Genomic DNA, 12,809 nt, shown 5'->3' with positions numbered 1-12,809 from the left:
TCCAGCAGACTTGGTGATTGGCTATCACATGGAGATCATGCTTTGATCAGGTGTTACTAAGCATATAAAAGAAAGCTACTAGCAATTAATAAACGGAGCTTCTGCCATCTTGCTGTCTCCCGCCTCATCACTGCGCCTCCGAGTTAAGAGTATTGAGCTGGTCTCATGCTCACCACTGCAGCGGCCGCGTCAGGTAAACAATTTGATGTAGGTTATATATGTGCAATCATGTAAAACATTTCCATATTAGTAATCTTGTGAAAGAAGAAACAGACCAAAAGGAAAAAAAATACAAAAAATAAAGTGAAAATAGTATGCTTTGATCTGTATTCAGAGTCCATCAATTCTTTCTCTGGATATAGATATCATTTTCCTTCTTGAGTCCTTTGGAATTGTCTTGGATTATTGTATTTCTGAGAGAAGTCATAGTTGATTATCACATAATGTGGTTATTACTGTGTACAATGTTCTCCTGGTTCTGCTCATTTCACTTTGCATCTTTTATGTAGGTCTTTCCAGATTTTTGTGAAATCTGCCTGTTTATCATTTCTTACAGTGTAATAGTATTCCATTACATTCATATATCACAGCTTGTTCAGCTGTTCTCCAATTGATGGACTTCCCCTCGATTTCCAATTTTTTGAAGGTGGTGAATTTATAATGGCCACCTAAAGAACAGCTAGGTGGTGCAGTGGATAGAGTTCCTGGCTTAGAGTCGGGAAGCTTCATCTTCCTGAGTTCAGATCTGGCCTCAGACACTTCTTAGCTGTGTGACCCTGGGCAAGTGCCTTAACTTTGTTTGCCTCAGTTTTCTCATCTGCAAAGTGACCTGGAGAAGGAAATGGCAAACCACTCCAGTGTCTTTGCCAAGAAAACCCCCAGTGGGTCACAAAGAGTCAGACACAACTGAACTAATTGAAGAAAAAAGAACAATACTAATTTACATGGACAGGCAAATCAAAAATACTGAACTATGGTTCTGAGAGTCAACTTAGCTTATCTGGGAAGTTTTTGGAAGAACTTTTCTTTCTCTCCATTATTTATTTCAACACTTCAAAAAAGTCTGCAATTTTGTTGTTATGGATACTCCTTCCCTTAGGAAAAATTGCAACTTTCTCATACCTTAGGAAATGACTTGATGAGCTGAATAAAAGAGATTTTCTGTCACACCTAAGAAACTTTTAAGTTTTACCTTGATATTAAGGTCTTAACAGCTATGAAAGTACCAACTCTGGTAAGTCCTATGATATTGAGCACATGTCTGGTTATGGGTGGCATGATCTTGTCTATTGACCAGCCTAGCTAAATTGACCAAAAGGTGATGAATTCTTTTTGTCCATATCTTCTCTTGGAGATGGTCTCCTAAAGTGTAAGATAACCTGGGCTGAACACTGTGGAATCAAACACCAATTCTAAGAAAGCCTATACCTGTTCTAAGTCAGTGAAGTAAGGATATGGAACAGTCAAGGAATGGGGTCTAAGGCTACATATAATCAAAGGAAATAAAGGAAAGGGTTGGTGTCTGAGACCTGCTTTAGTTAAAAGGGTATTCATACCAATGAAATCACAGGTATTTTAAAATATTGAATTATTTTGAAGCCTTCCCAACAACTGATTCTTACCATCTTCCCTGCATTTGTACCCTATGGATCTCCAGATCTTTTTCATCTTCCCTGCAGCTTAACCTTACTTATATGTGTTGTCTTTCCCTATTGTAATGTGGGCTCCTTGAGAGCAGAAACTACTGTTGGGGGGGGGGGAGGTTCCTATTGTACCTAAAAAGACTTTTTCATTCATATAACTGTTGAAGACTGGTAATAGCAACATAATATACACTAATGCAATATGTTACTGTCTTAATAGTAATGCATTTTCTCTCCTTTCTCCTCAACATTTGCAGAATTTCCAATGTCCTGCTTTGCAATATTACAAAACGTGTGTCATTCTGGTTTGTAGTTACAGACCCTTCTAAAAATCAGACGCTTCCTGCAAGTGAGGTGCAGGAAGCTATAAGGTAATTGTCACTCCATTTTATTCTCTTTTAAACCTATTTTGTCTTTGATGAACAAACATGTTAATTTATCTAAAAGCTATTTATATAGATGCCAAATAAGTCTATTCTGTTTTTCCTCCCTTATTTAAGTGCATCAAGATATCAAGAATTGCATCCTGTTACTATAGCTGCTAGACATGACCTTCTGAAATGCTCTCCATATCTTTTTTTTAAGGCATGATATAATCTATTAAGAAACAGCACCTTTGATTTTATAAAATAAATAAATGAATAAACAAATAACTCCTACAACACTAAATTAAAACGAACAATATAACCAGGTACTTAGCAACCACATAGTTAAATCACATACAACTTAAGGGATAACAGAGTAATAGCTAAAGAAATAAGAAGTAAGGTTATAGAACAAAGAACTTCTGTAAAGCACATGTTGTTGTTGTTGTTTCTCCTTTGTTTTCAAAGAGGGCTACAGGTGATGTCTTGACTTGTATGTGAATTGGATTCAAGTGAGACAGAGTTGTGCAAAGTCGTCACTGTCACTCTCTCTTCCTGAGTCATGATAAGACCATCCATGCATGACCAACTAATGAAGGGAATTTTTTTTGTCCTGATTTATGAGTTTATTAGTGTATGGTACTTCTACCATAGGAACTCCCCCAACTAATTTGTCAACTATTTGTAACAATAAGTAGGTAAATAGCACAGCGGATAGAGTACGGTCAGAAGACTTGAGTTCAAATTTGAACGCAGAAACTTACTAGCAGTAAGTGGGCAAGCCACCTAACCTTTTTTGCCTTAGTTTCCTTATCTATAAAATGAGCTGGAGAAGGAAATGGCAAACCATTCCAGTCTCTCTCCTAAGAAAATCTAAATGGAGTCACAGAGAGTTGGACACATGTGAAAAACAACTGAAAATATTAGAGTTTTATTTTACTTTCTCATCATGTCATTTAATAAAAAGCATTTACTTCATATTGACATATTTAATATTTCTGGCAATATTTTTTGGGTCCCCAACTTTTGACATTCATCTTCTGTATGAATTCTTACTCCATAGTGTACACTGTATACTGTGGTATCCCAAAGTATTCACTTTTTGAATTTAAATTTAACGAAAGTATTTTGTGTATAGCACTGCTGTGGCTGGGTCATCTGACTGGTAGAGACAATTTAGGATTACTCATTTCAGGGTTTTTGGTTTGGGTCACAAAGGGATAATTGCTGTGGGAAAGATAAGAAGGCGACAAGAGCGTAGTAAGATAACCTGGGCTGGACACTGTGGAGTCAAGCACCAATTCTAAGAAAGCCTATACCTGTTCTAAGTCAGTGAAGTAAGGATATGGAACAGTCAAGGAATGGGGTCTAAGGCTACATAGAATCAAAGATATAGAGTTAGAAAGCACCTTAGGTCATCAAGCCAACCCTATTATTTTATAGAAGAGAATAGTGAGGTCCAGAGAGATTAAGTGACTTTCCCATATTTCATAGGCAGTAAGCAGAAGAGCAAGGATTTGAACTCAGGATCTCTGTCTCTCAATCTTACACCATTTCCATTTTAGCATGTTAATATAGCAAAGTTCTCAGGAACCTACTAAAGATGCATCATCTGTTAATAAAAATAATAGCTAATATTTATATAGTGCTTATGATGGGCCAGGTTCTGTGGTAAGCACTTTACAATTATTCTATCATTTGAGCCTCACAACAACCTTGGAGGTAGGTGTTATTATTATCTCCATGATTAATCATATATCCAGTAAGTTTCTGAGGTCAGATTTAAATTCAGAATTTCCTGATTCCAGACCTAGCTCTCCATCTACCACCTAGCTGCTCTAGCTTTTAAAAGCTATAGTAGCTTAGTGTTATCTGTTTAACCCACTAGTTAACTAGACTTGTCTGTGTGGAGATAAAGAGTCCTTCATCATTTCAGTCTGGATTCCTTCTTAATGCTGTCTTCTCTAGATAGATAGCAAAGCCTCCAAAAGAATTCTAGATTATATGGTTAATCTACAAGGGTTTGGCAAAGGTTTTGGCTAGAGAGAACTTGACTAGTATGCCCTAAATTACAACAAAATACCAGACTACCTTATTCACATTTAATCAATTAAAAATTGCATTTTATTACTAATGTAGCATTTCTCTTAGGCTGCTTTCCCAGAGATTGACTACCACGTTGTTGGTTCAAGGGGTAATTATTATGGAATTATATTCCTATTATAATTTTTTTGTTGTTCCGTTGTTTTAGTCATATCTGACTCTTCTTGAGTCCATTTGGGGTTTTCTTGGAAAAGATACTTAAGTGGTTTGCCATTTCCTTCTCCAGCTTATTTTACAGATGAGGAAACTGAGGCAAACAGGGTTAAGTGACTTGCCCAGGGTCACACAACTAGGAAGTGTCTGAGGTCATATCTGAACTCAGGAAGATGAATTTTCCTGACTCCAGGCCAGGCACTGTATCCACCGTGCCCATCTATTATAATAGTTCATATCATAAGAGGATATTATATTAGGGCTTCCTCTCTCTCCCCCTCACTGCTTCCTATTAGCAATCAGCCAATAGGTCCAGTGAGCTTTTAGCAAAGGCATATACTCGAATGACAGAAACAGAAGTAGTTACAAACATCCCCACTCCCTCAAAGCTGGGATACAGTCTCCCACAAATACACATAGCATCCATGGGATGTCATGAGACATAAATATAAGACGTGTAATCTTGTAAGATACAACTCTTGGTGCTATAGTGTCTGGAAGTTCTTTCTCTCTTTTGTAGAGTCTTCACCATAGGTTCCTGGGGTTCCTGGGTCTGTCCCTCTCTCTAATGTGACTTTCTTCTCTGCTGCCAGGGGTCACACTCTGAAGGTGTTTCCTCCTTGGGTACCTGTCTCTCTGTATCCATGGCTGTCTGGAATATGTCTCTCTGCTCAGTTCTGAGTGCAATATCTTCTACTGGTCTAGTAGCTTCCCTTCAAAGCTATGTGGTCCATATTGGGGGAAGTGGAGAGGGTTAGTCAGTTAGCAGCAAGTTAGTCAACAAGCATTTATTAAGCACTTACTGTGTGCCAGGCAGTGTTAATTTCTGGGAATACAAATATGAGCAAAAAAAAAAAAAAAGACAGTCTCTGTTCTCAAGGAGCTTAGGGAAGCCAACACAAAATGGAGCTGACAGGAGGAGAGAAAGGAAAAGGAGAAGGAAGAGAATACATATTTGGTGCCAGGGCATGATGGAGAAGTCCAGAAAAGTGCAGTCTGGTGGGAAATGATCTAAGTGGTATACTGCACTGTGTTTTGCTCATGTAGGTTATTTGCTGGGTTGTATAGCAGTATCTTTAGACTCTCCTCCCCCAACCCTTCTCCAAAGGAGACTGATTCCTGCCAGGAGAGGAAGTAGGAGATTGAGATCTGAGGCTGGCCACTCAGTTCTCCTCAGAGAGATGGGGGACTGGCCAGGACAAGATTTATCTCCTTTAGGGTAGTGGTAGGCAAACTCTAGCAAAAGAGCCAGAACCAGCCCACCTCCTGTATTTATAGAACCAGCAAGTTATAAATGTTTTAAAATACTAGCCATAGCTTGCCGACTCCTGGTTGTGAGGAAATACGTTTTAGGTTCAAGGGGGAGAAAAGAGAAATTACCTGCTTCTTCCCACCCCCTCCTCCGAACTCTGTCTCCCCAGGCAGCTCCAGGAATGTAATCTCTTCCAATCTGAAACTTTTGAAATTTGTCCAGGGCTTAGCTATTTAAAGTCTCCACCAGGGTAACTAATTTGTTTGCACAGCTAATCCTGCCGTTTCCTTCTTGACTCCATCAGAGAAGCAATTCCACTTCACAAAGGGATCCCATTAATACTTCATCATGTGCAACTGCATTCTATATCTCCATCAACTGAACTAGAGGGGAGGGTTCACATACCCTCTTCGTTACATGAAAATAATAAAAAATCAAATCATTTGTTACTGACCACTCTAAGTAGGATTCATTTTCAAGTACCTTGTGGTCAATTAAATTGGACAAATGTAACTTGGAGAACTAATCGAATGCTCCATTGGTTTGCTGCTTCACAACAAACTATAACAGATCTATAAAGACTAAGAGTAATGAGAAATTAAAGCAATCTGAATGATGTACTACTCCTTTATTTTCTAAAATCTGCTTTTGAATGAAAAAGAAACACATATTTGGACCTGAATTATTGACTAAGTAAGTATTTTGAAAGGTTCATTAACTCATCCTCTTAATTTTATGCTAGAAACACAAATTTATGCAGCTCTTTAAAAATATAATCATTTCCTTGAAGTCAGGAATTGTTTTTGCATTTTTTCTCCTATCCCCAACATTTGGTGGAGTGCCTACCACTTTATTGTTGTGCAGTTGTTTCAGTTGTATCTGACTCTTCTTGGTAAAAAATATTGGAGTGGTTTGCTGTTTCCTTCTGCAATTCATTTTATAGATGAGGAAACTGAGGCAAACAGAGTTAAGTGACTTGTCCAGGGTCATACGGCTAGTGTCTGAGGCCAGATTTAAACTCGGGAAAATGAGTCAGAAATTCCTGACTCCAGGCCAGATACTCTATCGAGTATACCACCTAGCTGATCTACACTTATGAAGTGCTTAATAAATGTTTATTGACTATTGATTGAATTCTAGGGTACAGCTGTAGCTACTGCTGCATGTTGTTTCACGATAACATTGCTAATAGGTTATAATAAAATCTCACCAAAATTTTTCTTCTATGTTGTTCTGGATGGCTACTGTGTCTTCTACCTACATTTTCCACCACACACACTTCATTTTCACTCTTCCTTCTCCTCCCACTCTCTACCTTCTCTTCTTATTTTTAAGCTTTCATAAGTATAAAATGTGAATCTCAGAACTGTATCTCCCTGAACTCATGCTTTTTCTGGATTCAATTAATGATGTTAGGTTGGGTATGCCTATTGTCACATTAAGGATGATCCATCAGCTAAGTATCTTGATTTCAACTACTTGTCTTTTTTTTCCATAGTGCTTTGTTAACATAAGCAGAATATTTAATCTAGCCCGGCAGAATGTAGAGGAGAAAGGATTTTAAGCTGAAACAGCCAAGGGAAGATATGAAATAGAGTTTTAAAGGGAAAGACTGTTTAAGCTGAAGTTTGATGTTTGGTTTTGAGGTGATATAATCCATTCCTTCTAGGAAAAATTTGAACAGTTAAGTAGGATGAGAAAGTTAGACAAGTTTTCATTTTTGCTTGTCATACTTATACAGTGAGCTTTACTGTTGTCTTGGAAATATCAGTTCCCCCGCAGAGTCATCCATACTTGAATATGATATAGAAACATTCCAAAATGAAGTAGAAATTTTTTAAAATTATCCGTGTTTTAGAGTATTTGGATGATGACTCATCTCCATATTGAATAGTAATTTAGAGTTGATTTAGAATGGATTCTCACTTATGTAAGAGTCTTCCCCTAAATCAGGAGACTTTTCAGTCAGTTTCCACCTGTAAGCAGATGGGTTAGATACTTTTGTAATGGATGTATCTCCTGTTCTCTCAAAAACCACCTGCATTCAGCTTGCTGAAGCTTAAAAAATTGCATTCTTCTGCCTAATGTTCAATGGGATTGTTGAAGTCTTAAAATGCAAGTATACCTGGGAAATACAACACCTTAATACATTTCTTCCTCAGAGAGAATGACTTGACTAGACTGTTGCTGGGCAGCAGCCTAGACAATTTGTGATAGAGCAAAGTGGAAGGGCTATTACCAAAGATAGAGAATATAGAGAGGGTAGGCAAATGTATCTCCATCACAATTGTTCTGAGGACCGGCCCTGCTGTCCATTCAGTGATTCTATGGTATACCAATTTGGAGAAGCTCAAGTAACTTAATTTGCCCCAGAGACATTTAACAATTTGAAAATATAAACACAATTTGAAATTTTATTTCATACCACAGAGGGCAGCAGCACCAAGGTCAGCTGCCCCACGGGCTTCTAACAGCCCCCAAACCCATCCAAGAAACCTAAAGCATGCCAGGGATTCAGTGAACATTCAGAGGGAGAGAAAGGCATTATATATACTGTGCAGTTCTCTTTATGAAATCATTTATAATGCACTGGTTTTTAATTTTTATTGTTGCTTTTGCCCCGTTTAGGATGAACAGAAACAGGATCAACAACGCTTTCTTTTTAAATGACCAGACATTGGAATTTCTAGAAATTCCCACCACCCTTGGACCCCCCACTGAGCCATCAACCCCTATCTGGATAATCATATTTGGTGTAGTATTTTCCCTTGTCGTAGTTGGAATTGTATTACTGATTATGTCAGGAATCCATAAACAGAGAAGGTAAGAAACTCAGTATATTACCTGAAGTGAGTTAATTAAGAGATGGGTCATTTTATTTTGCTCTATCCATATAATTTAAAAAATAGATGGGTATTTCCCAAGGTGGAGGTAGCCTTGGCTAAGAGGTAAAACCTGTAGAAAATTGGTGATACTGAAATAATTATAATACGGTTTCTAGTAACAAAGAATGCAAAAGCCATTTTCAAAAGAGTTTCTGCCCTTACTCCATGTCCTAGTTATGAGAACACCTGGGGTGTTCAGGGAGGGCTGGCACTTCCAGTGTTAAGGTTTGCTGAGCCCTTTTCAGGGCTGCCCATCTTCTTTTGGTGTCTACCTTCACCCAACTCTCACCTGTGGCTCCAAGAAGCTGTGGTACAGGAGCAGTCACACCCCAGTAAAACTGTCTTAGCATACAGTCTGAATGAGGATGAGGGTAACCGACAAGCCTCAAACCTGTCTGTAGGGGGACATCTACCCCAAGCATATGAATACTTCCCCTGGTGGAATGGGTGGATGAGAACAATTTGTTCCAAAGTCCATGAAGGAAGTTGATATCAGTCAGACACTGAAGATGCTGAAGTCATCCACTGCATCCCAGGCCTTTACCAGTCATCTTGACTTTTGTCCTGCCACCGAATTTTGATGACTCAGGAAGAGAAAGTGAAGCTGATGACTTTGCACAACTCTGCCTCACTTAAATCCAATTCACTGGCAAGTAAAGATATCAGCTGTGATGTCATTGGTCCTCTTTGAAAACGAAGGGTGAACAACAACGGTCTATAAAGTTATCTTCAGGATTTTTGAGGGACATAAAAGTTGTAACTTACAATGTTATCATATAAACCAGGAAAATAGGGACCATTACCAGGTGTGAGAGTGGGACGTGGGGAGTATATACTAGTGGGAATGGGAGCAGGGAAATGATATGTTAGTGGGAATAGAAGGGTGGAATTATACAGTGGGAGAGGAAAGAGGGAGAAACACACAGATATCTTCTTCATCTGACCCTTTATGTGAGTTTGTGTAACCCACCCAAGCTTAGAATTTCTGCGCTGGCAAAAGGGGAAATATGTCTGATCTTTCTGTTCATGGGAGATCCCTGGTAGGCTGGTCTCTTGGTAGCTGTGTGGAAAGAGTCAGGACCCTGGTCTGAAATGGTCAGATTATAGGGATTCTTACATGCACAAAGTCATCAATGTCCTCATCCCACTCTGAATGTCTTCCCTGGATGCCCTGTCACCTAGAAATCTTCTAGGCCCACTGCCCTCAAGCTGTTCCCTTGGCACCAAAAGTTATTGTCTACTCCTTTGTCTGTCTCTCCTCTGGAACTTATTTTTCCTATAGGGTCCATGTAGATATGATACTTGTGGACTGGGTGTCAGTCAAAGGAGCCCAATTAACCTACTCTGGAGACATTGTTATCAGTACCCATCAACCTTTAAAACAGAGGTTCTTAACCTTTTTGGGAGTGATGGACCCCTCTCAGAATAATGTTTTAAATACATAAAATAAAGTATAAAGGATTACAAAGGAAACAATTATATTTAAATAGTTATCCAATATATATGTAAATATATGATGTATATACCAATTTCTTAACCCTAGGTTAAGAATCTCTACATTAAAATCTGACTACTTCAGACCAATTTCCTGACCCTTTCCACCCAACTACCAATAGACCAGACTAGCTGCGATCTCCCATGAATACAAACATCAGATAGATCTCCCCTGTGCCCCTGAGGGGATCACACAAATTCATACAAAGGGTCAGGGGAGGAAGGGATCTGTGTGTTTCTCCCCATTCCCACTCTGACTAGTGGGTAATTAATTAACCTGGAGGGAACAGAGAAACCCAGGGAGTGTGAAGGGCAGCTAGGTGGAGCAGTGGATAGAGCCCTGGGCCTGGAATCAGGAAGACCTGAGTTCAAATCTGAACTCAGACACTTATTAACTGTGTCACTTAACCCTGTTTGCCTCAGTTCCTCATCTGTAATATGAACTGGAGAAGGAAACAGCAAACCACTCTAGTATCTTTGCCAAGAAATGGGGTCACAAAGAATCAGATGTGACTGAAACAACTGAAAGGGGAGAGAGAAAGTGATTCACCTGGTAAGCCTGAGGTCAGACACAGCCAGTGCTTTACGGAGGCAATAGGACAATTCTAAGGACTATATTAGAGTCTGACAGTGTTAGAAAAATGTGGGAAGGGGGGGCAGTGATGGCATAGAAATTCTTCAGAATGGAAAGCATTCTTTCCATAAAGGGCATGAAAGAGCCTGGCTGAAAATTTATCTTAGCAATGAATCAAGCTAGTCATCCTTTTATGATAATGGCATGCTAGTCATAATCCCTCCTTTCTCAGCTGTGGGCTTTGGAAGGATCACTGACACTTCCCTGTCTGTCAAATTACACTGAGTCTCCTTTCCAGAGTAAGCTGGAGTGATGCACGGGAAGTTGGACACTGGGAAGAGGAAAGATTATGAGCTGATAACCTAACAGTTCACTGATGCTGTTTGAAATGGACCTAGTCTAACGGTTTCTAGGTGGGGGAAGCGGCCACTGGACAGCATTAATCCAGGTGTATGATACGCAAGACTGTGTCCAGGCTATTGGGTGTTTTTTGCGTTGCTCCCCAGATTGCAACTTCCTAGCACCAACTGTGGGGCTGTGTAACAGCTGGCACCTGATGATTGGTGGCGGTTTAAGTCTGTTTATATGCTACAGCACATGCCCCCTCGAGCTCCATTTTCTGCTTGAATGTTGCCTCTGTTGTCAGCAATTCAAACCTTGGACTATTGACAGAGGAGGACTGGCAGGACTGCAATGGAGTGTGTGGGGTCATTGGCTTCTCGGGGATTCCCAGATGCTGACTATATATCTATCCTACCCTATGCCATCTCAGTTCCTTAGATGTTTACGTGCCCCAGAGCTATTTCTGGGTTTTCATTGGTACACAACCCACAGATGGGGTGCTAAAGAGTGAAATCTTAGGAAATGAGATTAAATATTGGCATCAAATTTGTTTTTAAATTTAAAATATTCTCTTCCAAAGCCCACATCTGGCATTCCACACATTTGGAAAGTGGATGGTTGAATGCACCATAGAGCATAGATTGTAAAACATTAGAGCTAAAAAAAGATCTTAGAGAATATTTTACCCAACCCTTTCATTTTAGGGATGATAAAACTGAGGATCAGAGAGAGAAAGCAACTTGCCCAATATCACACAGCAAATTAGTGACTGAACTAAGACTAGAAACAGTATACACCAGTTTAATGTATCTCTAATTTCCAGATGATCTTTAGTACTCAGCTATATGGTGCATATTATAAGCAGGGAACATCTGTGTTTTTAGCCAATATTGAACTTTTTCATTGCTTTCTCAATTGATAAATTTCAAAAAATGAAATTAGTGTGACTTGCCTAGTTTCAGAATAAAAATCCAAAATAACAGCATGAAATGAATTTCATTGGTGTTTTTAGTGACTGTGGTCACTAAATAGCATAGTGCAGGAATTTATTTAATGAATAATGTTCAAGTAAACAACAAATTCCATGTGCAGGCTTTAGGAAGAATATGCCATTTAGGAAAAGAAAAATCAGATTGGCTGAATGGAGTTTCCGGAATGTGATTGCCGGGATGATTAAGATCTTCATATACTGGGGACACTAGCAAGCCAAGGTATTTGAATTCAGAAACAAAGATAGTCTTTGGCAAGAAATTACAGAATTTTTAAAAATTCATTACTTTGAGTCCAACAAGAGTCAAATTAGCAGCTGAAGGAATTTAATGGCTAATACTTTTTTCACATTAAATAATAATAGCTTCCTAAGGATTTTCCTCATTGTTGTTGTGGTTTGTCTTTCATTCTTGAAGAGGACCATGACATCTGGAAGATGATGCCATGAGTGAATTGGATTTGAGGGAGGGAGGGCTGTGCGAAGCCACCAGCCTCACTTTCTCCTCCAGAGCCATCCAGATCCAGTGGCAAGATATAGATCAGGACGAATGGAGATGGATCAGGATGCAATGAGAGACCTTGGCCTTTTTAAGCTAAGGTCTTTCTGAATTCTCATTTTGACTTAGGCAACACCCATTCAGTGATTAGGGCTGTTTAAATGAGTCAAGGGATGGCCCTTTTAATCCACTCTCTCCAAAAAAGACAAAAACAAAACAAAAAAAAAAAATACTGGGAGGGGAAGACCTTCAGGATTTCTGGCCAAGAGAGAAATAATTACTATTTACATTCACTCTAAACCATCAGGGCCCAAAAAAATAACCATTAAGTGGTTCTTGGGCAGAGATCTATTGTTGATCAATCAATGAAAGCCAGAGTGAATTAGGTTTAAGGCATGGTCTTTAAGAAGCAAATCTAACCAGTAAACCCAGAGAAATCAAGGTAGGTTTTAGCCATCAAAAATCATCCTCCTTAGGGGGCAGCTAGGTGGCTCAGTGGATAGAGAACCGG

General features: G+C 39.2%; 1 protein-coding gene across 1 annotated transcript in view; it reads left to right on the top strand.

Annotated features, from left to right (window-relative positions):
• The window catches only part of CLTRN (collectrin, amino acid transport regulator), a 70,463-nt gene that overhangs the window by 43,967 nt on the left and 13,687 nt on the right, over positions 1 to 12,809 (top strand). Inside the window, exons 4-5 of the mRNA XM_027835303.1 lie at positions 1,901 to 2,014; positions 8,145 to 8,339. Coding sequence (XP_027691104.1) covers positions 1,901 to 2,014; positions 8,145 to 8,339 — 309 coding nt within the window. The remainder of the gene's footprint in view (positions 1 to 1,900; positions 2,015 to 8,144; positions 8,340 to 12,809) is intronic.

This window comes from Vombatus ursinus, unplaced genomic scaffold, assembly GCF_900497805.2.
Source record: "Vombatus ursinus unplaced genomic scaffold, bare-nosed wombat genome assembly UNPS02014814.1, whole genome shotgun sequence".
Lineage (NCBI taxonomy): Eukaryota > Metazoa > Chordata > Mammalia > Diprotodontia > Vombatidae > Vombatus > Vombatus ursinus.
The sequence above is the reverse complement of the archived record's forward strand: the minus strand, read 5'-3'. Positions and strand labels throughout refer to the sequence as shown.